This window comes from Cotesia glomerata, linkage group LG2 (assembly GCF_020080835.1).
Source record: "Cotesia glomerata isolate CgM1 linkage group LG2, MPM_Cglom_v2.3, whole genome shotgun sequence".
NCBI lineage: Eukaryota > Metazoa > Arthropoda > Insecta > Hymenoptera > Braconidae > Cotesia > Cotesia glomerata.
In genome coordinates this window covers 24,664,608-24,691,928 of record NC_058159.1, presented here as the reverse complement: position 1 = coordinate 24,691,928, position 27,321 = coordinate 24,664,608, and the positions used below count along the sequence as shown (strand labels likewise).

General features: G+C 29.5%; 5 protein-coding genes and 1 pseudogene across 5 annotated transcripts; 1 reads left to right on the top strand and 5 right to left on the bottom strand.

Moving 5' to 3' along the window:
- Positions 1 to 508: 508 nt before the first annotated feature.
- LOC123259079 (probable cytochrome P450 6a14) lies at positions 509 to 6,585 on the bottom strand. Its single transcript, XM_044719346.1, has 6 exons — positions 5,548 to 6,585; positions 4,685 to 4,906; positions 4,121 to 4,531; positions 2,279 to 3,139; positions 1,164 to 1,385; positions 509 to 1,077 (listed from the first exon to the last, which is right to left on the bottom strand). The coding sequence occupies exons 1-6, from the start codon at positions 6,404 to 6,406 to the stop codon at positions 659 to 661; spliced, it is 2,994 nt and encodes a 997-aa protein (XP_044575281.1). The 5' UTR covers positions 6,407 to 6,585; the 3' UTR covers positions 509 to 658.
- A 3,164-nt stretch (positions 6,586 to 9,749) lies between these two features.
- On the bottom strand, positions 9,750 to 11,662 carry LOC123258605 (cytochrome P450 6k1-like). Its single transcript, XM_044718740.1, has 3 exons — positions 10,641 to 11,662; positions 10,350 to 10,571; positions 9,750 to 10,278 (listed from the first exon to the last, which is right to left on the bottom strand). Exons 1-3 carry the CDS (start codon positions 11,497 to 11,499, stop codon positions 9,866 to 9,868), a joined length of 1,494 nt encoding a protein of 497 aa, XP_044574675.1. The 5' UTR covers positions 11,500 to 11,662; the 3' UTR covers positions 9,750 to 9,865.
- Positions 11,663 to 11,835: 173 nt separating this feature from the next.
- LOC123258604 (probable cytochrome P450 6a14) lies at positions 11,836 to 15,449 on the bottom strand. The gene is made up of 4 exons (XM_044718739.1): positions 14,484 to 15,449; positions 12,545 to 12,766; positions 12,061 to 12,480; positions 11,836 to 11,982 (listed from the first exon to the last, which is right to left on the bottom strand). The coding sequence occupies exons 1-3, from the start codon at positions 15,340 to 15,342 to the stop codon at positions 12,062 to 12,064; spliced, it is 1,500 nt and encodes a 499-aa protein (XP_044574674.1). The 5' UTR covers positions 15,343 to 15,449; the 3' UTR covers positions 11,836 to 11,982; position 12,061.
- A 1,545-nt stretch (positions 15,450 to 16,994) lies between these two features.
- Positions 16,995 to 20,043, bottom strand: LOC123259078 (annotated as a pseudogene).
- A 1,432-nt stretch (positions 20,044 to 21,475) lies between these two features.
- LOC123258607 (microsomal glutathione S-transferase 1) lies at positions 21,476 to 22,613 on the bottom strand. The gene is made up of 2 exons (XM_044718742.1): positions 22,349 to 22,613; positions 21,476 to 22,064 (listed from the first exon to the last, which is right to left on the bottom strand). The coding sequence occupies exons 1-2, from the start codon at positions 22,463 to 22,465 to the stop codon at positions 21,741 to 21,743; spliced, it is 441 nt and encodes a 146-aa protein (XP_044574677.1). The 5' UTR covers positions 22,466 to 22,613; the 3' UTR covers positions 21,476 to 21,740.
- Positions 22,614 to 23,566: 953 nt separating this feature from the next.
- LOC123258606 (Golgi to ER traffic protein 4 homolog) lies at positions 23,567 to 27,100 on the top strand. Its single transcript, XM_044718741.1, has 6 exons — positions 23,567 to 23,946; positions 24,067 to 24,145; positions 24,280 to 24,514; positions 24,596 to 24,734; positions 26,032 to 26,172; positions 26,253 to 27,100. The coding sequence occupies exons 1-6, from the start codon at positions 23,834 to 23,836 to the stop codon at positions 26,515 to 26,517; spliced, it is 972 nt and encodes a 323-aa protein (XP_044574676.1). The 5' UTR covers positions 23,567 to 23,833; the 3' UTR covers positions 26,518 to 27,100.
- The last annotated feature ends 221 nt before the right edge of the window (positions 27,101 to 27,321 follow it).

The following is a 27,321-nucleotide window of genomic DNA, read 5'->3' as shown; positions in this document are numbered from 1 at the left end:
GTCTTATTTCATGTCTTATTTTTTGTCTTACTTTTTGTCTTATTTTTTGTATTATTTTTTGTCTTACTTTTTGTCTGCAAGCGCACCAAGTAATAAATTTATTTATATTTCATTTTACAGCTAATTTCAGAGTTCTTCAATATAAACACACGTGTTTTTGCTGCCAAACTTATTTTGTTTTGACATTTAATTTCTAGGCTATGACATAAATTATGCGTGTGAATTTGCTCGCTATTGTTTTATTGCTAGGCATTGTCGTGTGAATTTCGCTCTTTTTTTATTTTTAATTTTTTTGCCCCAACTTCCAGGCCCTGATGATTAATAATAGTAGCATGTATTTATTTTTATTTATTTACTTGTTTATTAAATTTAACGGCTTTAGAATAAATGTTTTCTAAGGGCCGCCCATATATATAAAAATAAATATTGAGTCTGTTACATTACATATTACAATATTCATAAATAAAATGCAATAATAACAATATGCAATATATAATATAATATGGTATTTTGTATTGTTGTATTTATTTATTAATGTATTTTTAAGAAATTAATAATTAAGTCAGAATAAATAAAGATGAAAAGTCGCTGTATGTAATAATAGTTCAATTAATTTAACATTATTTATGCCAAATACAATTACATAATGTACGAAAGTTTAAATTAATGGCTCAAATTTTAAATTCATGCCTCCAGCGGCAGATAATATTATGGCGGTTTTATCAATTTTGTATGGTACTGTAGTAGATTCGGAAGGCGACACTCTAAAGTTCTTCAATATTGTAACCAGTCCTAGTTTCGATTGATAACTAGCGAATCTCGCCCCAATGCAATTTTTTGGACCATCTCCAAATGGCAAATAAATTCCTGAGAGGGAAGTTTTTGCTTCATTTTTATTGAATCTTTCGGGATCAAATACTTCAGGCTTTGAATAATACTGTTCATCGTGATGTAAAGTGTATACTGGAATTTGTATTGCTGTACCAGTAGGCAGGGTTATATCAGTTCCAGGTAATTTGTATGGTTGTACTGATTTTCTTCGTAATACTGAAACTGGTGGATTCTTCCTCAGAGTTTCTAGATATGAACATAAATAAAATTATATAAGTAATCCAATATAACTAAGTCATATAAAAATTATTATTGTTAACAGTAATTCAAACCTTGTATGACCATATTAAGATACTTCATCTCATTGATCACATCATATGATAACTGACCGTTGTTTAATTTCAGTGTTTCACGAATTTCAGATCTTAATTTTTCTTGAACTTTGGGAGAAGTCGCAAGTTCATATAGAGCAAAAGAAATCGTGGTTGACGAAGTTTCGAAACCGGCGAGGAAGAAAACGAAAGCTTGAGATGTCAGAAGACCCTCAGTTACCTCTGAAATTAATATTTATTGAATTGCGCTACAGATGCTAAAAAGTCGTAAGATTATTATACGGCCTATGCTACCCGGAAACCGTCAGAGCGTACCAAAACTTTTTTTTTGGAAATTGGCGTAATTATGATCAAGAAGTATTCTTAATTTTATTACAAATTTCAATTTTTCTGTGAATTGACTTAATTATAATCGAGTCTCAATCATCATGAAATAAAAATTTTGAAAATATTTTTGAAAGATTTTATTAAACTAGAAAATCGAACGCGCTTTGCGCGCTTCTGTCAAAATGTTTATATCGACAATTTAATTAATCAATATTTTTGCAAATTTTAATCATTAATATTCAACCGTTGCCATGGTAACCGTTGCCAAAGTGATCTCCATAGCAACGAAAAGCGACAACAATGAAAACTTCACATCAATTTTTTAATAAAGAATAAGAAGTCAAAAATTAATAATTGTTAACTTAAATACAGCAAAATATTACCAAAAAAATGTACGTGTCGCTTGGGGTACTATAATAATGACAAGAAACAATTTTATTAAAATTTGAAGTTTTTGATACACACTTACAGCTTTTCTGATTCCTACCCCGGAAGTCATAAGAGCTTATCAAAATTTTTTTTTCGTGAATCGACATAATTATGATCTAGAAGCATAAAACTAATAAAAAATTCAAATTTAAAAAAACTATTTTTTTATTGTTATTATTATACTTCTAGATTATTAATACGTTGATTCTCGAAAAAAAATTTTTTGATATTTTCTTATTCCTTTTGAACGGTAAATTTCGCCGGTATACGTACGCTCTTATGGTATCTGCAACGCGAAATAATTGATGATGCGGATGAATAAATAAGTTATTACAAAATATTGAAAATTAATTTCTTACCAAAATCAATGTCATTTTGATTTTTCTTTATGTCCATCAACAGATCGACCAGATCGTGACGAATGATTTTTTCTCTTACCCGAAATTCCATAGTCTCTCGAATAGAATTGATGAAGAAATTAGTGTGATTTTTACGTGAACTTATCATGTTGAGAAGCTTTAATAGTCTCGGTGAATAATCAAAAAGCATTCGTCTTATCATATTGTAAACAGACGGCTCAAATATTTTTCGTCCTACTATTCTAAACGGGCTGTCCTCATTTTCAAGCGCATTCATATTAATTCCAAAAGCCGTAGATCCAATGACATCTGTAGTAAATTTAGCCGCTATCTCGCGACATTCAAGCACTTTACCACTCCCAATTTTATTTTCTAGATACTTTTCAAAATGATTCGCACAATCAATCATTAAATCAACCATGTACTTAAGTTTACCAGTGGTAAAAATCGGCGTTAATTTAGCTCTCATTACTTTCCACTTATGACCTTCGAGACTAATCAAGTGCTGTCCTAGAGGATCGTTGTCATTTACTTTTGTTCCGCGACCTGGGAAGACATGGAAATCTTTTATTAAAACATGACGCACTAGATTGGGATCGGTAATCATTAGCACCGGAAATCTTGCATTGTAGATTCCAATAAAGCTTTCACTTTTCCACTTCTTATATAGTTTCATCAATAATTCGTTTATTGACATTCTGCCGAAGAAAACCGGACCCATGTTGCCGACAAGCGGCGTTGGTTTTGGACCACGAACGCCTAATTGCTTCCAGTAATTGTACGTTGATGTTGACCAATAATAAAATGCAAGAATAACTCCTACAGTTATTATTAGCAATTCTTGTAAGCCGAAATCCATTATTTTAAATTACTACGTACTTACTAATCGAATTTCAGCACTTTAACTACTATTTAATGCACGAGAAATACGACGTACTAATAAAAAGCTGAGTAACAAGCATGACTGAGCATTAAATTGATCATATCTATACAAAGTATATATATCTCTACTGCATATCATGATGAATGACTGGTAAATATGATATCACAAATTACATAACGGACAATAAAATATTACTTATTTTATTTATTTTTTGACTTGCGATAAATTTGAAAATCTGCTCACAGTACCATATTTAATTACACTTCCATTGATACTTGAAATTTTTTTACTAAATATAATTTTTATTTAAAACATTTGGATTAATGTACGGAAAGTTATGACTTGATATTAGTCGAGCTGTAATCAGTAATTGAGATAATAAATCAACTGCATACGTAGTAGCAACGGATAAAGATTTAATGAATTAATTTTTTGTTTTAATTATTAAATCAATACAAATTATTCATATTTTGAATATTTGAAATAATATACAATATAAAATATTTTTTTAGTTATAATGCATGCATTGATAAAAAAGTTAATTTGATTCAAGATAAAAAATCTGGAACCAAAAATACCATTTTAAAGAAAATGACTTTTGAGCCAAGAAAAAAAATTATTGAAGAAAAATTTACTTAAACTAAGAATAATTTCTTGACGCAAGAATTTTTTTTCTCTTGAGTCAAATTTTTTTATCAGTGTATTACATTAAAATGGCCGGTATAATTCAAGTTCGATAATTTAATAAAAATAATAATATATAATAAATTAAAATTCCGCTCACAATTTCATTATTTGAAGTGATTAATTACATTCAAAAAAATTTATATGTCCTTTTTATTTACGACAATTAATTACATTGTAGCTAAAGAAATCTGATTGTTTTAATAAAAAAAGAAATGATAATCACTTTAAGAATATTTTCTCAAGATTATTAAAAATTAGTTTATATTTAAATTATTTCAAAGGTTCAAGCGTCAAATTTATTCCTTCGACCGCTGAAAGAACCAAAGCTTTACTATCAATTTTGAATGGCACGCGTGTTGATTTTGAAGGTGTAACTCTAAAATTTTTTAGTACTGCAATTAATCCTAGTTTTGATTGATAAACAGCAAATCTCGAGCCAATACAATTTTTAGGGCCGTCACCGAAAGGTAAATGAACCATTGGATGTCTCTTCTCATTTTCATTGAACCTTTCCGGGTCAAAGACTTCTGGATTAGGATAGTATTGCTCGTCGTGATGAAAACTGTAGACTGGTATCTGTATTGTTGTACCAGTCGGCAAAGTTATGTTGCTGTCTGGTATTTTATAAGGTTCTACTGACTTTCTTATCAATAGCCCTGCTGGTGAATCTTTTCTCAGTGTTTCTAAACGTACAAAATTATTGTTATTATTATTTATAGTTCATATCATTGGCAATCTTTAATCAAATTTTTGTATTGAAAATTTATAGATTGCGATCAAGATAAAACAATTTAACATTTTTTTAACAGAATGTATATTAGTATAATACTGCATACCTTCTAAAACCATATTGAGGTACTTCATTTCGTTAACGATGTCGTAGGACAATTGACCATTGTGTTTTTTCAATGTTTCCAAAATTTCAGCTCTTAATTTTTCTTGAGCTTTAAGATTAAGCGCCAATTCATACAACGCGAAGGAAATTGTCGTAGAAGAAGTTTCGAAACCCGCTGCAAAGAAAACGAACGCCTGGGCAGCCAATAAATTTTCTGTAATCTCTAGAATAATTCAATAAACCATCAATTAATTTCATATGCAATAAGGAAAACAATTTATTTTGAAAAAAATGGGCAATGTTGGGACAAGAAATTAATTTGTTGAAAATATTAAACAGTTTTATTTTTTAACTGAAGAAATCAAAATTTTTCTCACAGTAACTTTTGTGTTATAAAAAAGTTTTTTTGATTTGGAAAAAAACAGTTTTAGATAGACAACTTGCAAATTTTTATCCAAAATTATTTTTTTCCAAATCTAGAAAATTTTTTCATCAATAAAGTTACTGTGATAAAAATTTTGATTTTTTCAATTAAGAAACAAAATTGTTTTAAATTTTCAACAAATTATTTTTGTATTACAACATTGCTCAATTTTTTCTCTCAGTGTACACAGAAAAAAAAATTCATTTGAATCAAGAGAAAAATTCTTAAACCAAGAAAATAATTTTGAAGAGTTTCATTGTCTTGGATCAAGACGAAAAATTCTTAAATCAACTAAACTTTACTTTAACCAAGAAAAATTTCTTAGTTTAAGAATTTTTCTACTCAAATCAAGAAGATAAAATTCTTTAAAATTATTTACTTGATTCAAGTTAATTTTTTTTTTATATATAAAAATAGAAATATTAAAAAAATTAACTTACCAAAATCAATTTCATTTTGATTTTTCTTTATGTCTCTCAAAATGTCAACTAAATCATGTCGAACTAGATTGTTTTTTTCGCGAAATTCCATTGTCTCTCTTATAGTATTAACAAAGAAATCGATACTTTCTTTAGGCATTCCTTTCATCCCGATAAGCCTGCAAAATCTTGGAGCGGCTTCCTGAAACAATCGCTTTAACAATTTTAAATAAGACGATTCGAAAATTTTTCTTCCTATTATTCTAAACTGGCTGTCTTCTCTGTTAAGAGCGTTCATGTTGATCCCAAAAGCGCAGCTGCCAATTACGTCCGTGGTAAATTTCGCGGCAGCTTCACGACAATCAACAACTTTACCACTGCCAACTTGGTTTTTAAGATACTTTTCAAAGTGTTCAACACACTCGATCATCAAGTCAACCATCTGTTTCAATTTTCCTGTTGTAAATATAGGAGTTAATTTACTTCTCATGACTTTCCATTTATGCCCATCAATGGCGAATAAATTTTGAGCTAAAGGATCGGCTTCATTAATGTGCATTCCGCGACCCGGGAAGATATTGAAGTCTTTTATTAAAATATTTCGAACTAAATCGGGGTCCATAACCATCAAAACCGGAGTACGCCCGTTGAAGATTCCGATAAATCTTTCGTTCTTCCACTTGTTGTACAAATCATCCAACAGTTCGACTATAGACACTTTTCCCACAAAAAAAGAACCCATATTACCAACTAGCGGTGATGGCCTTGGCCCAGAAATTCCCATACGCTTCCAATGATTATGTGTAGAGACAGTCCAATAATAAATAGTAAGTAAAACTCCCGAAACTATCACTAAAATTTCTTGAACTCCCAGCTCCATTTTTTATTTATTTATTTTTAAGATAATTACTGCGATTTATGTAAAATGAGATTTAATATAAACTGACATAAACAGATCTTACAAGTCCATTCGATAAAGTGCGCAGTTTACGTGTATGTTCATGCAATGACTAACAAACAGTGACAATGCATAAATCTCACAATCTCAAGTATTACTTGAACACATTATGTGATTATGTTCGAATAAATTTTCATTAAAATTACAGAAATTAATGATTATTTTTTTGCTAAGATGATGTTTTTTTGTATGTTACTAATAATAAGCCGCAAAATCATCATCAAGGCCTTGAATTCTGATAATTTAATGATTTAATAATTTGACTTGTAATAATTATAAAAATAATATTATCAATTTCATATGTTAGACAAAACATAGATATGAATGTAATATTCACAAATTATAAATGTGTATGATATATGTAGTATTTTAATTATACGAATTTAAAGCTTCTAATTTAAGATTAATGCCACCTTTGGCTGTAAGAACTGAACCTGCTCTATCAATTTTATATGGGACTTCTGTAAGTTCTGAAGGTGTGACTCTATAATTCTTCAGTATTGTAATTATTCCAAGTTTAGATTGGTAAACGGCGAATCTTGCGCCGATGCAATTTTTCGGACCATCACCGAATGGCAAATAAACCATCGGGTGTCTAGATTCGTCATCGTTGAATCTTTCGGGTTGAAAAACTTCAGGTTTTGGATAATATTGCTCGTCATGATGGATACTATATGCTGGAATTTGTACCGTGGTACCTGTTGGCAAAATTATGTCAGTTCCCGGTAGTTTGTACGGCTCAACCGATTTTCTGACTAATATAGCTACCAGTGGATTTTTTCTCAGTGTTTCTAAAATTTATAAATAGATTATTATTAGCTTAATCACCCAAGTAAATAAATTTTTAACTTCTCGCTAAGAAAATCGAAGATTTTCAAAAATCGGGAAGTTATTGTTTTCACCCCGTTTTACGAAAATCGAGTTTTCATCGAATCTCGACGTTTCGAGGTCCTAGGAAGCCTCCCTGACTATTCCCGCGATGGTGTCTGTATGTCTGTGTGTGTGTGTGTGTGTTTTTTTTTTTCCTTAGGGGGGGGAATCCTTTTTACGGATTCTAGGCATAGCTGTTTGGCCTGGATATGTGGCGACTCGACGCAGCGTCATACTAAAACTCGGCGCTGACACCCCTACCCACTAAATATATGTAAATATATGAAATATTATATACTAAATATATATAAATATATGAAATATATGAAAAATTGATGTGGGTACTCAAATGAAAGGTCTCGACGAGTGTAATGTCGGGGTGAGCTTATATCTTTAAAAATGTCAATAGTAGACAAGATAGCAATGTCAGTTCTTAATTATTGACATTTTTTAATATATAAGCTCATCCTGATGTCACACTCACCAAGAGCTTTCATTTGAGTACTCACATGCATTTTGATATATTTTTCATATATAAATATATAAAATATATGAAAAATTGATGTGGGTACTCAAACGAAAGGTCTCGATGAGTGTAATGTCGGGATGAGCTTATATCTTTAAAAATGTCAATAGTTAACAAGATAAAAGGTCATTTCTTAATTATGTGTCTAGAAATGAAGCATTTTCGAATGCAGCCTAAATACTTATCATGATAAATTGACTATCGATGAGAATGATATGAAACCTTAAAAAGGCGCAAATTTAAGTCAAGACCTTTGCAATGACACTATATTTCACTTAAAAAAACCCGATTTTATCATATGACTATCCTGGAGACAAAATTTTTGTTATTCTCTTAATAATATAAATATACTTTTTTCAATACTCACTCTTATGTCAAACATTAGAATGTTATTATATTCTGACTCTAAAATCGAAAAAGTTTAGTTTTTTATACTTCCTGTGTAGTTTTTATATGATTACAATCATGAAGATTTTAACTATCTCCGATGGTAAAAGTTACCATCTAGATAATAAACCGTATTATCATAATTGTGGGAATTAATATATACTGATTGTACTAATTACAATCGCCGGATAGTTGCATTTATCATCTTAACTTTGCAAAAATTAATAACCATCTTGCATAGTAGAAGCTACAAAATAAGGATGTTTACCGTTAACATAAAATTCTCTCCGTGTGGTAATCGGTAGCCTGCACCGAAAAAATCAGTAGACTCTACCGATTTTTTTTTTCCGTGTGAATTTAATGTGCAGTTTAATATTTGACACTTTTTGCGACATGTATCAGGAAGGAACGGTAACTCATGACTGAAGATATAAATGCGGTTGATAGTATTTAACAGAAAATAAAAATAATCTTCATCATAAACATACGTTATATAATCTCAACATTCCCCACATAAAATTGAGATGAAATATATATGAAGCAAATTTATTCGTAATGTAATTGGTCAAATATATCATAAGCATGAAAATATATATAATTTCACCCCAAGCATCACAAAAAAATGTTGACTTTTTGATAGATTTCACTCAAGAAGAAGTTAAAAAGTTAATAATCGTCAACTTAAATTCAACAAAATATTAACAAAAAAAAATTTGTGCCGCTTGGGATACCAACATCCAGACGCGCGCTAGCGCGCGCACGTTAAATCTACTCTGAATTAAAGAATATTATAACGTATATTTTTTTATTTTTATAAGTACTACAATAATTCAAGGACACAAATACAACTTTATGTATATTAATACGTGTGTATAATATAACGCTACTGCTGTGTCTATCGAAGAGGTGAAAAGACTGTCGACAAATACACAATATCAACATCATAATAATGTAATCAAGATTACATCATAATATCATAAATATATAATATTATGTATTAAATAATACTAGTTTATTCAATTATTATTAAAATTATTTTTTTTTTTTTTAATTGTGAACATTACAAACAAAAATTTGTTTATTTCATAAAAAAGTTTTAAATTATATATTTAGTAATTTAATAATAATTTAAGAAATTACCATTTTTTCATAATAATATATAATATATTTTAATAAATCAAACTATTGTCGCTTTTCATTATCTTCAGTTTGTAATAATCTTATAATTATTAATTACAGATAAATCCTGAACAATATTCATTTACATTTAAGTACATTATTCTAATTCAGTTTCTTAATCAGAGATATTTATAGTTTTTAAGTAATTATAGGTACTTATTTGTAATCAACAAATAATTTTTTATCTTATCCATACAATATATTGTATAATTCTATAGAATTATAAAAAACAAAAATATAATTTATTTATAAAGTATAATCAGATAATCACTAGGTGTGATGAAAACGTTAACGATTTTTTTCGATAATTATTTCAAGGTTACACAGCGATCCATATAGAGGTAATTGCTTCCTATAATAATCTTACAATAACATACACGAGTATAATCAATAATTATGAACTTGAAATATATTTTACATCAAACCAGTGGTTCGAATTTCAAATTAATCCCACCGGCAGCTGATAGAATAATAGATGCTTTGTGGATTTGGTAAGGTATTTGAAGAGAGTCTGAAGGTAAAACTTTAAAGTGTCTCAAAACAGAAATAATACCAAGTTTAGATTGATAAGCAGCAAATCTTAATCCAATACAGTTCTTAGGCCCGTCACCGAAAGGTAAATAAACCATCTGATGTCTCTTCTCATTTTCGTTGAACCTTTCTGGGTCAAAAACTTCTGGATTTGGGTAATACCGCTCGTCGTGGTGAATACTGTACACCGGAATCTCAATCGCGGTGCCAGTTGGCAAAGTTATATTGCTGTCAGGTATTTTATAAGGTAGAACTGATTTTCTTCTCAATAGAATTGCAGGTGAATCTTTTCTTAAAGTTTCTGAAAATCAAACGCTTGAATTAATTTAAGAGCAAAAAAAAATAATACTTTCAATATTTTGAAAAAATTACCTTGTAAAACCATATTGAGATATTTCATTTCATTAATAATGTCGTAAGACAATTTACCGTTGTGTTTTTTTAATGTTTCATGTATTTCATTCCTCAATTTTTCTTGAATTTCAAGATTAAGCGCCATTTCATAAAGAGCAAAAGAAATTGTCGTTGAAGAAGTTTCAAAACCAGCCGCAAAAAATACAAAAGCTTGAGATGTCAGGAGTCCTTCGGTCACCTCTTTAAATTAATTATTACATAAATAATTATAATCATCAGTTAACAAAAAAATAAATTTAAAATACTTACCAAAATCAATTTCATGCTGATTTTTTTTTATATCTTTCAAAAGATCAACAAGATCATGACGAACAATCTTTTCTTTTTCACGGAATTCTATCGTCTCTCGAATAGAATTCACAAAAAAATCAGTATGGGCTTTGGGGATTATTTCAATGTTCAGAAGATTAAAAAGTCTCGGTGAAAAATCCCGTAACATCCGCTTACACATATTGATAACAGACGGCTCGAACATTTTTCTTCCTATTATCCTAAACTGACTATCCTCTCTATCCAGCGCGTTCATATTAATCCCAAAAGCTGTAGACCCAATTACGTCCGTGGTAAATTTAGCCGCTATTTCACGACACTCGATAACTTTTCCTTTGCCAACTTGATTTAACAAATATCTTTCAAAATGGTTTGCACATTCTACCATCAAATCAATCATCAACTTAAGTTTCCCTGTAGTAAACGCTGGTGTTAACTTGGCTCTCAGTACTTTCCATTTATGCCCGTCGATATTGAACAGATGATTTGCCAGAGGGTCGTCGTCTTTGATATTAATTCCACGACCTGAAAAAGCCTGGAAATCTTTTATCAACACCTGTCGTATCAAATCGGGGTCAGTTATCATTAAAACTGGCATTCGTGAATTGAAAAAACCAAAAAACGGTTCATTTTTCCACTCTTTGTACATTTCTTCTTGTCTTTCAGCCATCGCTTTCTTCCCTAAGAAAAACGGACCCATATTTCCAACCAATGGTGTTGGCGCTGGTCCAGGAACTCCCAAGCGTTTCCAGTGATTATGCTTCGCTGTGGACCAATAATAAATAGCAAGAATAATCCCAGCGGTTATAATTAAAATTTCTTGCACTCCGTACTCCATTTTGGTCTGTAAATCTAATTATTTATTACAACACTCACTGTGATCACTAACACACTGCTTATCACCGCAAAAGCTTTACAATGACTGGCCTAAAAATTATTTATCATATCATGTTCAATACACAAAACGTATTCTTACTCAGTGACTTGCAGTAATAATAATAATTCTTAGTTTACGCGAGTTATGTAATTAATTTTTCCTGGTATTATTCCTCATATTAAAACTAATTGCTAATAGCTACAATCAAAAAAACTTGCGTTGGTATTTTAATAAAACTTTATTTGCATATTTTTTTAATATTGAAAAATTTATTACTGACTCATTGAAAAAATCGTTTCAGATTAATTTATAAAAAAATGTTGTACAATTAATAAAATTATTAGTCGAGTCCATTATTTACTTACAATATCTTAGTTGTGAAAACAATTTGATTATTAATATCGCTTTTAGATAGAAGATAATATTTATACGTCGTTTATATGACTGAGCAAAAAATAAAGTTAATTATCATTTGAATAAGAATGAAAATACTCGATTTGATATGAGTAATTCAATACTTACATCATTTTGTATTGAGCGGTTCAAATTTCAAATTAATACCTCCGCTAACGGATAAAACGATAGCAGCTTTGTCAATTTCATAGGGAACTTTAGTGGATTGTGATGGCAATACTTTGAAATGTTTAAGAATACAAATGAGTCCTAGTTTTGATTGATAAGCAGCAAATCTCGCGCCGATACAGTTCTTAGGACCGTCGCCGAAGGGCAAATTGGTCATAGAATGTTTCTTATCATCTTCGTCAAATCGCTCAGGATCAAAAAGTTCTGGGTTTGGAAAGTATTGCTCATCGTGATGGATACTGTACACCGGGATAAATACTCTTGTTCCTGTAGGTAATGTTACATCACTTCCAGGTACTTCATAAGGTTGTATCGATTTTCTTTGAAGAAGAATAACTGGAGGATTTTTTCTCAACGTTTCTGAAATAATTATATAAAATTAATATTAAATTATAGGCCAGTAAGCGGTGAAATAAATATGAACCTTGTAAAACCATATTGAGGTATTTCATTTCGTTGATAACTTCGTATGATATTTGACCATTGTGTTTTGCAAGTGTTTCAATAATTTCAGTTCTTAATTTTTCTTGAGTTTCAGGAACAGTTGCTAATTCGTACAAAGCGAAAGAAATTGTGGTTGAGGAAGTTTCAAAGCCCGCGGCGAAGAAAACGAAAGCTTGCGATGCCAGAAGAGCCTCTGTTAACTCTGTAAAGTAATTGTAAATGATATTATGGATAAATTGATATTTACACTGCGAAAAAAAAATTTTTCTAAACAAGGATTTTTTTACTCAAGAATTTTTTAAAATGAACAATTTAAGATATTAATTGTTTGATAAAATAATATCAACACAGTAAAAATTTTTCCGTCATTGCGTCAAAAAATTTGGAAAACGATTGACCCTAACGGCCATCCCGGCAACTTCCCGCTAATTCCATACTTAAGCGCTTAAAATTGCACTTATTACTTTTTGCGCTTTTCGAGCTCATAAATATAATTTTCGTGTCATTTTGAGCTATCCAAGCTCATTCAAAAAATTATTATCGTTAAGACGTGAGTAAAGAAAAAAAAAAACAGGGTGAAAACAATAACTTCCTAATTTTTGAAAATCTTCGATTTTGTTGAGTGGGAAGTTAAAATGTCGCAGTGATTTTAAAACACTTGTTTTCAAATCTTTTCTTGACGATATCTTTTGAACTAATTAACCGCTTTCTACGTTTTGGGCGGCAATCGACGCGGTTTTTTAAGCTCTATAAATTATGCTATGTCATCAAGAGTGCTCCGAGAAGATATGACGAAGTTATGTGAAAAAACATTTTTTCGGTTTCTTTCGTTCACGCTATCTCTCGAACGAATCAACCGATTTTGATCGGGTTGACGCCGATCGGCGTGGTTTTCAAGCTTAAGGGCGGATTAGTTTTTGAAGTTGATCGATAGAGCCGTTTAAAAGATATTCCAAAACTACTTTCAAAATGATTTTTCTTATTTTTTAAGATTTTCAAGATTTCTTAAAATCTATCGGTCGAATCGGTTCAAATTCTCAGGAAATCTAAGTTCAGCGTAGCCCTTTCGAATGGCACCAACCGCGATGAAATCGGTTCAACCGTTCAAAAGTTATAAGCGAGTCACATAGTCACACACACACACACACACACACACACACACACACACACACACACACACACACACACACACACACACACACACACACACACACACACACACACACACACACACACACACACACACACACACACACACACACACACACACACACACACACACACATATACATACAGACATAGTGACAAAATCGCAGGGGTTGTCAGGGATGCTTCCTCTATGACCTTCAAATGTCGAGATCTGATGATAACTCGAATTTTGCAAAACGGGGTGAAAACAATAACTTCCAGATTTTTGAAAATTTTCAATTTCCTTAGCGGGAAGTTAAAAATTAGTGTTTAACATTTAACACTTTTATGTGTTAATTCAAGAGAAATTTACCCATAAATGTGTTGAATATTTAACACAAAATTTTTTACTGTGAATATTCGTTGCAATCATTATAAGCAAACAAATAAATATCTTTACTTGAATTAAATAAAAATTATTTTGATCAATGCGACCAATTCTTCAGAGAAGAAATAATATTTCAGACAAAAAAGTACATTGTTGGAAATTTTGAATAATATCTATTCTTGTATTAATTCTTATTAAGAAATCTAATTTGAAATTATTCAACACATACAAAATGTATATCTATATATTAGTCAACTCAAATCATTTAAAATTGTTTTTAATCATTTAAAATTAGATTTCTTAATCAGAGAAAAACATTAATTCTTAAAAGAAGTATTTTTTTTTCTTATTGTAAGCTAATAAATTAAAACAAAATAAACTAATATATAAAAAATAAATTTACCGAAATCGATTTCATTTTGATGTCTCTTAATATCGATCAACATGTCAACCAGATCATGACGAACAATTTTTTCTTTTAAACGGAACTTTATGGTCTCTTTTATAGAATTTATAAAAAAATTAGTATGTTCATTTGACAAAGTCTGCAAGCCCAAAAACCTGAACAGTCCCGGTGTCAAAATTGACATCAATCGTTTAACCATATTCCAAATAGTCGGTTCAAAAATTTTTCTTCCAATTATTCGAAATTGACTGTCTTCTTGACCAATAGCGTTCATATTAATGCCAAACGCACAAGATCCAATAACATCCGTGGTGAATTTCGCCGCCAATTCTCGACTCTCAAGTACTTTGCCACTTCCAATTTGGTCCTTCAAAAACTTTTCATAGTGATCTGCGCACTCGATCATCAAATCGATCATGTGCTTGAGTTTACCTGTCGTGAATGCGGGTGTCAATTTAGAGCGTAGTACTTTCCACTCATGCCCTTCAATGTTGAATAGGTGATGCGCCAACGGGTCACTTTCATTGATGTTAATTCCACGACCATTGAAGACATTGAAGTCTTTTATCAAGATATGACGTATTAACTCTGGATCTGTCACCATTAGAGTCGGCAAACGTGCATTGTAAATACCATAAAATGGTTCGCGTTTCCATTCCTTGTAAAATTGTTGGTGAATATCTGCAAATGCTTTTTGTCCAAAATAAAAAGAACCAAAGTTACCAACTAGTGGAAGTGGTTTCGGACCAGGAACGTTCAATCGTTTCCAATGATTATGAGTCGCTGTTGACCAATAATAAAAACCAACAATAATTCCTACTATTATAATCACTAAATCAATCGACCCTAACTCCATTTTATTTTTATTTTTGTAAATTAAAAATTTTTTTAATATTTAATTTTATGAACATTACAAGAACGGAAGATGCTTCGTTTAAAGTATCACCAAGACTGATTTTTATTTGCTTATTAATATTGCAAGTTACATCTCATAAATGCTAATAACAGTTCATCCTTCTCAGACATTGAAAATTATGCAATATGTATAATAATAATAATTGCACGTATGATACTCACACTAAAAAAAAAGTATCTCTCTAGTAGATGTGATTATGTCGAAGGCATTTTATAGAGCGGTAGCGGAACACGAGGACGTTGGACTAAAAAACTAGAGATTACACAACGAGAGATTTTAATTTTATTTTATTAAAATAAAATGAATATAAAATCATTGATTTGTCATTTACACCCGAAAACGCTAAAGCGTTTGTAAATATTTTGTAATTCTTCACGTTTAAGAAATTTAATAATATGTAGATTAATTTTCCAATCAAATCTCAACAGTTGATAAAATAAAATTTTTTTGATAAAATATAAAAAAGATATAAAAAAATATAAAAAATAAAAAAGATAAAATAACATTTTGCAAGGATTATAAAAATGAGATTCAAATATTTCTGATAGTTAAAATAAATCCATTTGAACTAAGAAATGTTAAAAAAAAAATTAGGAAAACGGTTGACCCTGAAGGCCATCCCTGCAACTTCCCGCTAATTCCATACTTAGGCGCTTAAAATTGCACCAATGACGTTTTTGAGCTCTTCGAGCTTAAAAATACAATTTATGGGTTATTTTGAGCTCTCCGAGCTCAAAGAGATTGCTTTCCTATGCTTTTGAGCTCTTCGAGCTCAAAAGTCTGATAGAGATTTGATAAGACACTATTTTTTGAATTCTTAAACCGCAATAACTTTTGAATGAATAAATCGATTTTCACGCGGTTGGCAGCATTCGACGCAGTTTTTTAAGCCTCACAAATAAACTCAAATTTTGAATTGATCGCGCTAGGAATTTCGGAGTTATTCCGAAAAAACACTTTTTTCGGTTTTCTTTCGTTCACGATATCTCTCGAACGAATCAACCGATTTTGACCGGACTGGTGGCGATCGACGTGGCTTTTTGAGGTTAAGAGCTGATTAGTTTTTGGAATTGAACCATCAAGCCGTTTAAAAGTAATTCCAAAAAAACCACATTTGAAAAAAATTTTTTTTTCAGTCTTTTGAAGATTTCTCAAAATCTATTGATCTGAATCGGTCCAAATAGTTTTCAAAATCTAAGTTTGGTCAAGCCCTTTCGAATGGCACCAACCGCGATGAAATCGGTCAAGCCGTTCAAAAGTTATAAGCGGTTCACATACTTTCACACACACACACACACACACACACACACACACACACACACACACACACCGTGACAACCTCGCGGGGATAGTCAGGGAAGCTTCCTGTGATCTTCAAACGTCGAGATCTGATGAAAACTCGATTTTTGCAAAACGGGGTGAAAACAATAACTTCCCGATTTTTGAAAATCTGAGATTTTCTTAGCGGGAAGTTAAAAATACGCCGTTATTTTTTCGTAAAACGGACTTCGTTAACTAACTAAAGTATATTTTATTTTATTTATAGAAAAATAAATTAAGGCATAATAATAAATACGTTGAATTTAATTCACTATGAAGAATATATTTCTATAAAGTTAGTGGTTCAAATTTTAAATTAATGCCTCCGATAGCTGATAAAACAATAGAGACTTTGTTAATTTTAAAAGGAACTTGAAAAAATTCAGAAGGTGAAACTCGGAAGTGTTTTAAGATAGAAATAATCCCGAGAGCGGATTGGTAAATTCCAAATCTAGTACCTACACAGTTTCTTGAGCCATCACCAAAAGATAAAAAAAACTGATTGTTTTCTATCATCTTTGAACCGCTCAGGATCAAAAATCTCTGAGTTTGGGTAATATTGTTCATCGTAATGGAGACAGTATGGTGAGATAAAAACCAATGATCCTGTTGGCAGTATTCCTTTACTTCCAGGTAATTTGAAAGGTTTTACTGATTTTCTGAGCAATACAAGGCCTGGTGGATTTTTTCTCAATGTTTCTATAAAATTTATTAAATTTAATTAAAAAAATATAAAATCAAATATTACACGCACAGTACGAAATATTTTGTATTTGTGTTGAAATATGGACTATGTTAGAAGAACATAAAATTCGTTTTAAAATAATACAGAGTTTGTGTTAAATTAATTTAACATAAAGTGTGTTACTTTGTTGTTGAATTTCAACACAAGTTTTGTGTCAACCGTATTTAATACAAAAATTGTGTTTTTTTTTACACAAAATTTTTTACTGTCACTAAAAATAATATGATTTATTTAAAGCCGTAAGATGTACGGCGGAATAACAAGGTCGATCTTTACAAGTATGAAATGTTATGTATCCATGCGTGTAAACTTGGGAGCGGGGCATATTTCTGTTTCTTAGTATTTAACTATACTGTAGGACAAAAAGTATTCTCAAGAGTTATATGTTTCATATGAAAATTCTCAACTAAAAATAGTATGATTTTTAACTTCCCGCTAAGAAAATCCGAAAGGAAGATTTTCGAAAAATCGGGAAGTTATTGTTTTCACCCCGTTTTGTCCTAAGAAGCCCTAAGAAGCTTCCCTGACTATTGTTACGATGATGTCCGTACGTCTGTGTGTGTGTGTGTGTGTGTGTGTGTGTGTGTGTGTGTGTGTGTGTGTGTAAACCTCTTATAACTTCTGAAAGTCTTTAACGATTTGATCGCAGTTGGTGTCATTCGAAAGGTCTTCGCTAAAGTTAGATTTCCTGTAAGTTGGAACCGATTCGGACCAGTAGATTTCGAGAAATTGCAAAAAAGTGAACAAAAAAAGTTTTTTTTTTTTCATTTTTTTTAAATATCTCCGAATTGGCTGAACCGATCGACCTCAAAAACTAATCAGCTCTTAACCTTGAAAACCCGCATCGATCGCCACCAAAAGCGTCAGAATCGGTTGATGCGTTCGTGAGATATCGTTGTCGAAAAAAATCGAAAAAAGTGTTTTTTTTTAATAACTCCGAAATTTTTGATCAGATCAATTTTTTTGTTCAAAATTATTTGTAGAGCTCAAAAAACTACATCGATTGCCGCTAACCGCGTGCAAATCGGTTGATTCATTCAAAAGTTATAGCAGTTTGAAAATTAAAAAAATCGTGTTTTATCGAACTTTGATAAGATTTTTGAGCTCGAAGAGCTCAAAAGCATAGGAAAGCTATCTCTTTGAGCTCGGAGAGCTCAAAATAACACATAAACTGTATTTTTGAGCTCGAAGAGCTCAAAAAAGTCATAAGTGCAATTTTAAGCGCCTAGGTATGGAATTAGCGAGAAGTTGCAGGGATGGCCTTCAGGGTCAACCGTTTTCCTAATTTTTTTTTACTAATTACTAAAAATTACGACATGAATACGATAATTCAAGACCCGAATTTTTATATATATTAGATTCTTTCATTTTACATTTTAAAATTTACTAGTTATATGTATATTCTTACTATGTCGTAAAATTTCGTATGTAACTAGTAAATTTAAAAACACAAAATAATAGATCTTGATATTGAAAGTCGGGTCTTAAATTATGATATTCATATCGTAAATTTTGATTTAATTTTTTTTCCGCGTAAGCAGTAAAATTGAAAAAATTTACCGTAAATAACCATGATGAGATATTTCATTTCATTGATAATATCGTAGGACAATTGACCATTATGTTTTTTCAATGTTTCTAAAATTTCTGATCTTATTTTCTCTTGAATTTCAGGAACAATTGCCATTTCATAAAGAGCGAAAGAAATAGTTGCTGATATAGCTTCAAAACCCGCAACAAAAAACACAAAAGCTTGAGATGCCAAAAGAGAATCGGTTGAATCTAAAATAATTATAATATTTTTTATAATACATTTTATTGAATGCAAAACATAAAATATTTACCAAAATCAAAATCTTGCCGATTTTTGTCCATATCTATCAGTAAGTCAATAACATCATTTCTAACAACTTTTTCTCTTTTTCGACGTTCTACAGTTTCTTTTATAAAATTGATAAAAAAGTTAGAATATTTCTTAGGCATTATCGTTAATCCCAAAAACTTGTATAACTTTGGCGCTGCGACACTTGCCATTTGTTTTATCAAATTATAAAAAGAGGGTATAAATAAATATCTCGCGATGACTTGAAACTCATTGTTTTCTTGATCAAATGTGATCAAGTGAATTCCAAATGCAAATGAACATATACAGCTCAGTGAATATTTAGCCGCTAATGAACGACATTCAAAAACTTTGCCTTCGCCAACTTGATTCAAAAGATACCTTTCAAAGTTTTTCACACACTCGCCCATTAACGTGAACATTTGTTTAATTTTGCCTGTTGTAAACGCAGGTGTTAGTTTACCTCTTAATGATTTCCATTTGTGACCGTCAACATTAAACAAGTTTTGCGACAGCGGGTCATTATTATTCAAAACAACTCCGCGCGAAAAACCTCGAAATCCTTTATCAAAATTTGATGAATCAAATTCAGATCGTTTACCATCAGGACTGGCTCGCGTGCATTAAAGAAACCGAAGTATGGTTCTTTTTTCCACTCCTCGTACATTTTGCGTTGTATTTCCACAAAAGATGTTTGTCCGAAGAATAAAGGACCCATGTTCCCAACCAACGGATATGGTTTTGGGCCGGGTATTCCTAAATCCTTCCAATGATTAAACGTTGCTGTGGACCAGTATAAAAAAAGCAAGAATAATCCCCACGATTATTGTTGATATTGTAATTAGTTCGTAATCCATTTTCTTAATTGTCTTATTTTATTTTTGAATACTTTTGATTTTAATGTCCTGGGCAAAAAAAATGTTCTTGAATCAATTATATAATTTTGAAGAACTTAATCTTCGTGATTTGAGTAGAAAAATTCTTGAACTAATAAATTTTTCTTGATTTAAGGAAATTTTACTTGATTCAAGAATTTTTCGTCTTGATTCAAAACAATTACCGTCTTCAAAATTATTTTCTTGGTTCAAAAATTTTTCTCTTGAATCAAGTCAATTTTTTTTTTCAGTATACGCTTTTAAAGTGAGATCAACTGATGGACTACTAATTTTTGAATTTTTATTTTATTTTTTCAGTAATATTTCTTAATTTTCAAAGTAAATTTAATTAACTTTCTGATACTGAAGATCATATTATCTTTTATTTAACATTTGACAAGTGTCTTTTGATCGGCGATAAAATAACTCATAAAAATATAAAAAATATTTTCTTTGTAAACTTATAAAATCTTATTTGCATCACTCGAGTGGTACGAGAGGTTTCATACTAACTTTACCATCTCTCTACATCTCTGCGTGTAAATGATGCAATTTCGAAAATTAATTATTCAAAAACGGTGAGGTGAATTGATCTGGTATTTTGGTAGTGAATTATTAATATATCTATCTTTCGATAAAAAAAAATTTCATAATTTTCTTTAAGTATGCCTTGCAGAACCCAACTACCTTAATATAATATTTTATTAATATCAATAGAATTTTATTTTGAAAAATCAATACTTTTATGAATTATTAAAGCTTGAATTTTCATAAATTTTTTCAATATTTCAATTTTTTGGTGTAAAACATGTAATAATTAATTATAGTAAGCAAAATTAATCTATCGTTTGATTTTTTTAAATAATTTTATCAAACAAGTGATTTCAAATTGTTGATAAAATAACTTTAACATTCTTTAGATATCAACTGATAAAAACTTTTAACATTTTTTTTTGAAAAAAAAAAAAAGGAAATGAGTCACTAAAAATTAAAAATGCAAAATTTATCAATTAAGTCTAAAAATTATCAACAATAATAAAAAATATATAAACCTTGAATAAAACTTTTTTACTTTATAAGTATTTATTAATATTCTGTAAATAGTTGTTTTAACTGTACTTTTTATTCTCTCTAAAAAATTAATCGATTGTCGTTCATAAACCGGTTTTACATAAAACTATTTTCCCTAATGAATGCCTTTAAAAATATGTATAATAGTCATAACTCTTTTATCCTGCAAAAAAAATTACTTATTATTACTTAAATAAGTATAATAAAATAAACCCAATATTGATTTGATTTTTTTTATTTTTTAATTTCAAGATAAAGATATTGGATTACATTAAAGTATAAAAATCAATTTCCTTATCAGTGCGTAAAAAAAATATTAACTATACAATATAAAACTTTGATATTAAAATAATCTAAAGTTTCAACATTTATAAAATTAATCTCTATCTCATCGTGCTTCATTAAAAAAATAGACAACTCTTAATACGCTAAAATGTGAAAGTCATCACTTATGAACTCATCACAATAAAATTAACGTAAAAAATTAAGCGCTGTAATAAATCAACGTAGAAATAGCTTCGTAAATGGTGATTCCATACCCAACAAAAAATGCAATTGCTCTGTAAGGTTGAACAGCAAAAATAGCGTAAGCAATGGTATGAATTATTCTAGCAAACGTAAAGGTTCTGATAAGTGTCACGGCGAGGAACTTTGAAGGTCCGGTTGTGAGCCAAATGAGTGTCATAACAAACCAGGGCAGAATATTTTCCAAATCATTCTGATGCGCGCGACGAACACGTTCAACATCAGGGTCTTCGGTAGTTATCTTGGAGGATTTGTCCATGCGATCTTCAGGATTTGAAAAGACCTAATAATTAAAAATTTTCTCATTAATTCTATAACATTCGTATTATTTAATGACTTTATAATAATAATGAATAATTATTAATTATATCTTTATAATACTAAAGTTAGCCGACGTTTTTAATTTTTTGATTTTTTTTTATTAATTAAATTAGAACAAAAGAATATTAAAAATTGCACTTACAGTTTTTCAAGTTTTTTATAAATGAAAATTGTTTTGTAATAATTTTTTCAATAAAAAAAATTCTAACAATTTTCAGATGTCGGCTAACTTAATTTTTATTATACCTTTTTAGCAAAACGTTGACGTGCAGTAAGAATAGCCATTATCAAAATTTTAACGACGAGCACCGTACTCCAGAAACCAAATTCTTTTAATAATTCTTCACGGATAATAGTAGCCATTGTCTTCAAATTACTTTTAGATTGTAATTATTAAAAAAGTAATTGATAATTAATTGTACTTGTTATTCAACACAGGACGAACCAACTGAAGACGAGAACACCGGCAAAATGCACGATCACGCAGTTAAATACACAATAATAAAATAATCATAACAAGTAAGTCGATGAAACACTAGTGAGGCGATTTTGATGACGTAACAATTATGTGTTGTCACAAACTACCAGCGCTGCTTCTCACAGCTGATGAAGTTTTAAATACAATTTACGCTCTCTCTGTCAATAACACAGAAAATATTATTTTGATAATAAAAAAAATTATAAAATATCCCTTATTTGGAAATTATCAATATCTGCATGAGTAACTGAATAACTGTTTGATTGGAGAGGAGCGTTTTCTAGATTTTATGATAGAATGATGAAAATTAATGTAGCACATATTTAATAATTTTAAAAATTTTGTAACAAATAAAATGAAAATTGAGTTAGCCGACAATTAGAAATTTTTAGAATTTTTTTTTATTAAAAAAATTATTACAAAAAAATTGAAAAAAAATTCATTTGTAAAAAATTTAAAAACTACACATGCAATTTTTTAAAAATATTTTTTAGTTATAAATTAATAAATGAAAAAAACAACAAAAAATTAAAAACGTCGGCTAACTTTAGTATTATACAAATAAATTATGGTAAAAAAAATAAGAAAAAAAATTGACATTTAGAAATTTAAAAAAATAAAAAATGCAATTTTTTAAAAATAATTTTTTGGAAAAATTCTTTTTGTTAATTCTTAAGAAATAATTAAATAAAATTAAAAAATTGTCACGTGACAGCTAACTTAAATGTCGTATAGAATGATTTAAAATTCGAAATTGGTTTCAGTAACCAAATTTTTTTTTTTTTTTTTTTAACAATTTTTTATTACACGTGAAATAATTTTTCCAATATTTGTGTTCAAACATCAAAATCAAATGACGCCATGTAAAACACAACTGATAATCTTTAAATTGAATTTAATGCAATGGTGATTTCGAATTTTCTTTAAAGTTTTACCCAATAGAGGCGCTGAAACTCGTATACTACGATTTAACGTTGGTTCTAATCGGTTGATTCTCCTCTATCCGATACTCTTCGATAATAAATTCGTGGTTGTACAATACATAAATACTTGTATGTTATTATTATAATTATTATTATTAAATTAGTATTTGTAAATGTAATCGTAAAAAAAGTAGTGTATAAAATTTGATGAAGCACAAGCACATCTTGAAAAGGAATAATCGGAGAACATTCAAGAAACATTATCAAGGACATCAATCGTGACATCTAAAACTATCCCACGTACTCGTTTTCTGCTATTTTCGATAAAATATGGCCTCAAGATATAATCAAGGTATCCAAAGGGTTTTAGGTAAATTAGAGGCTTCTGTTAATTCTGGTAATTACTATGAAGCCCACCAAATGTACAGAACGCTTTATTTTAGGTAATTTATTATTACATATATGTTAATAAAAAACGTCACTTTGTTTACGTTTGTGAATTTAATATGTTGTTATTGTTGAATTATTTACTCATGAATAATTAATTTTAACTTCATTTATAGATATCTTGCTAAAAAAAAGTACATGGATTTATTGGAGTTACTTTACAACGGTGCCATTCTTTTACTTCAACGTGATCAGGTATTTATTTATTTATTATATATTTTTTATTGGAGTATTATATTAAAAATAAAGGATTTTTAAAAGTTATTTGCAATTATTTTATGTTTATGTTTAATTCAGTACTAATGAGAATAATTGTTATTTTTAAATAGCATGCAAGCGGTGCTGATTTAGGAATTTTATTTATTGATGTATTAAATAAAGCAGAAACAACAGAGCCGACAAGTTATTTTGGAAAAATAGCAAATTTATTCAGTATTATGAAACCGGGTACACCTGAGAGAGAAACATTTCTTCATAATGCACTTAGATGGAGTTTAAAACATACTAATTGTAAATGGGGGCATCCTGAATTACATAAAATGATAGCTGAAGTTTTTTGGCAAGGTAGCTTATTTTTATTATGATTATTTTATATTTATATATTGTATATTGGAAATTGTCATTAAACTGTTAATTTTACAACAGAAAAAAATTATACAATGGCAAGACAGCACTTTGTGTACAGTGATGATGGTGCAGGATGTGCAGCGATGCTTGTAGAATTGCATCAACAGCGTGGTTACTCCAATGAAGTTGATCTTTTTATCGCTCAAGTTGTCTTACAGTGAGTTATTTTATACCTAGGCTTACTCAATTAAGCAATATTAATATTAATTATTCAAGTTTTAAGATAAAATTAAGCTCCCTTTTTTTTTCATTAGATTTCATTTTTATCACACGACATGACTAATTAATAATAATAATCTATCGCTTATTAACAATTGACAATGTTATCAAAATGATAAAACGTGTTAATGTAATATAAAATTCGATTTGATTACTAGTTTTATCTGGAACATTAAAAAATACTAGCAATCTTGCAGTCACTAAGTGACTACCGAGACTTGTCAACTATAAACAAATAGAATTTTGCTTTATTAAATAACCTTTGTTGAATTGCACTGTAATTTCTTAACTATTGATATTTTAAAGATGTAAGCTCATCCTGATGTTACGCTCATCAAGAGCTTTCATTTGAATACCCACATGTATTTTGATATATTTTTCATATATACATATATATAATATATATATAAATATATGAAAAATTAATGTGGGTACTCAAATGAAAGGTCTCGATGAGTGTAATATCGGGATGAGCTTATATCTCTAAAAATGTCAATATTTCACAAGATACAAGGTCGTTTCTTAATTATCGATATTTTTAAAAATGTAAGCTCATTCTGATGTTACACTCATCAAGAGCTTTCATTTGAGTACCCACATACATTTTTTTTATATATTTTATAAATATGGTATTTGTGAATTATATAAATATATAAAATATATGAAAAATTGATGTGGGTACTCAAATGAAAGGTCTTGATGAGTGTAACATCGAGATGAGCCTATATCTTTAAAAATTTCAATAATTTACGAAATACAAGGTCATTTCTTCATTATGTATCTAGAAATAGAGCATTTTCGAATTCAGCCTAAATACTTATCATCATAAATTGACTATTCGTGAGAATGATATAGAACCTCAAAAAGGCACAACTCCAAGTCACGACTTTTCTAACGATACCAAATTTAACCATAAAAACCCATTTTATAATATAAATACATTGGCCACAAAATTATGCTTATTCTCTTAATAATATAGATTTCTTAATATAAATTCAATAAAAAAATTACCACACTAAACGCAGCAGACACCTGACAATATCTTTTATTTTAGAGTAAACAAATTGAATTTTGGTAGAGTAAAAATTAAAAATTACAAAAAAAAAAAGTGTATGCCAAAAACTCAAAAAAAATTCGAGATACAATTTAATCCTAAATTGTTTCTACAAACATAAACTCTGTAAATTTAGTCTTGATAATTTTATTAATTAAATACGAATTTTTTTTTCTTATAGATATTTATGTTTGCACAATGCATCAACAGCACAAGAGGCCTTTGATTCGTACACATCACGACATCCAAAAATAAATAGCGAGCCTCCTTATCTATTACCTTTGCTGAACTTTTTATTTTTTCTTCTTAAAACAATCCAGTTGTAAGTAACTAATCATAAAGTTATTAATTTCTATCTGATGTAATTAGGGGGAAAAAAATAAAAAAAATTTTATTCACCAGGTCATCATTTGGAGCGTTCACAGTATTATGTGAACAATATCAATTGAGTTTGAATAGAGACCCTAGTTACCGCACATACCTCGATAAAATAGCTCAATTATTTTTCGACGTTCCCGCTCCACGTTCACGACGACAAGGACTCTTTGGTAGTCTTCTTCAATCATTTTTCAACGGTCTTGAAGATGATGAATCTGATGGGGAAGAAACATCAAGGCAAGCTAGCAATAATGCCTCTACTTCACACGCAGTCCAAGAGCTTGACTGATTTCTTACATGCTACAGTGTAATATAGTCGATGGATAACTTTTACATATAGATATATTTTACTTGGTTTGTAAAAAAGAAAAGAAAAAAAAAGAAAAAGAAAAAAAAACATAGAATTTATAACCTATATATATGACTCGTGTGAGTTATTCTCGATTATGTGCACTTGATGTTTTATGCATAGGTACACGGTAATTAAAATTAAGATCTAAAAAAAGGATTTGTGTCCTGCTGGTCTGATCGAGGGTTCAATAAACCTCGGTACAATAAACTTAATAATTAATTTGATATATTGCTAATTTAATGAGTTAATTTCGTTTTTCTTATTTTTATTCTTATATTTAATTAATTCTTCGATATTTGTTACTGACTGTTTTGAATTAAGCGTAAACTTTATTTATGAGAGTAAGAAGTTTGTTTAGTTGGCTTAGTTATTTAATTGTCTTTATAAAGGCAATTATTTGTAAAAGTCGATAATAATTTAAAGACTAATCAAGAGTCATGGAGGATTAATGCAATGTACAAATAAATACGTGGATTTAGTGACTTGTAATTATATTGTTTAAATACTTATTACTTGATATGAAAAGAAAAAACAATGTAATGAATTGATGAATTTTTTTGTAATTTAGTGAAAAAAGAAAGAAATACTAGTTTACTTATAATGCAAATTGAATTTTTCTATCTGTCACATATTAAAAAAAAATAATAACAATAATTATACTCATGTACTTTTAATGTAAACTAATGAAATAGCATTATCAGGTTTTAATTAAATCTTCCTTGTGTAAAAATTAAATAATTA

Bases quoted from the DNA above. Each gene is read 5' to 3' on its own strand.
- LOC123259079 (XM_044719346.1), bottom strand. From the start codon at position 6,406: ATGGAGCTGGGAGTTCAAGAAATTTTAGTGATAGTTTCGGGAGTTTTA. The intron at 4,532-4,684 runs GTATGCAGTATT...TTGTACGTTTAG, and splicing joins CCTCAATATGGTTTTAGAAG to AAACACTGAGAAAAGATTCA. The intron at 1,078-1,163 runs GTTTGAATTACT...GTTCATATCTAG, and splicing joins TCTTAATATGGTCATACAAG to AAACTCTGAGGAAGAATCCA.
- LOC123258605 (XM_044718740.1), bottom strand. From the start codon at position 11,499: ATGGAGTACGGAGTGCAAGAAATTTTAATTATAACCGCTGGGATTATT. The intron at 10,572-10,640 runs GTAAGTATTTTA...ATTAATTTAAAG, and splicing joins TCAGCATGAAATTGATTTTG to AGGTGACCGAAGGACTCCTG. The intron at 10,279-10,349 runs GTAATTTTTTCA...TTTGATTTTCAG, and splicing joins TCTCAATATGGTTTTACAAG to AAACTTTAAGAAAAGATTCA.
- LOC123258604 (XM_044718739.1), bottom strand. From the start codon at position 15,342: ATGGAGTTAGGGTCGATTGATTTAGTGATTATAATAGTAGGAATTATT. The intron at 12,767-14,483 runs GTAAATTTATTT...ATTACTTTACAG, and splicing joins TCAAAATGAAATCGATTTCG to AGTTAACAGAGGCTCTTCTG. The intron at 12,481-12,544 runs GTTCATATTTAT...TAATTATTTCAG, and splicing joins CCTCAATATGGTTTTACAAG to AAACGTTGAGAAAAAATCCT.
- LOC123258607 (XM_044718742.1), bottom strand. From the start codon at position 22,465: ATGGCTACTATTATCCGTGAAGAATTATTAAAAGAATTTGGTTTCTGG. The intron at 22,065-22,348 runs GTATAATAAAAA...TTTAATTATTAG, and splicing joins GTCAACGTTTTGCTAAAAAG to GTCTTTTCAAATCCTGAAGA.
- LOC123258606 (XM_044718741.1), top strand. From the start codon at position 23,834: ATGGCCTCAAGATATAATCAAGGTATCCAAAGGGTTTTAGGTAAATTA. The intron at 24,515-24,595 runs GTAGCTTATTTT...ATTTTACAACAG, and splicing joins AGCTGAAGTTTTTTGGCAAG to AAAAAAATTATACAATGGCA. The intron at 26,173-26,252 runs GTAAGTAACTAA...TTTATTCACCAG, and splicing joins CTTCTTAAAACAATCCAGTT to GTCATCATTTGGAGCGTTCA.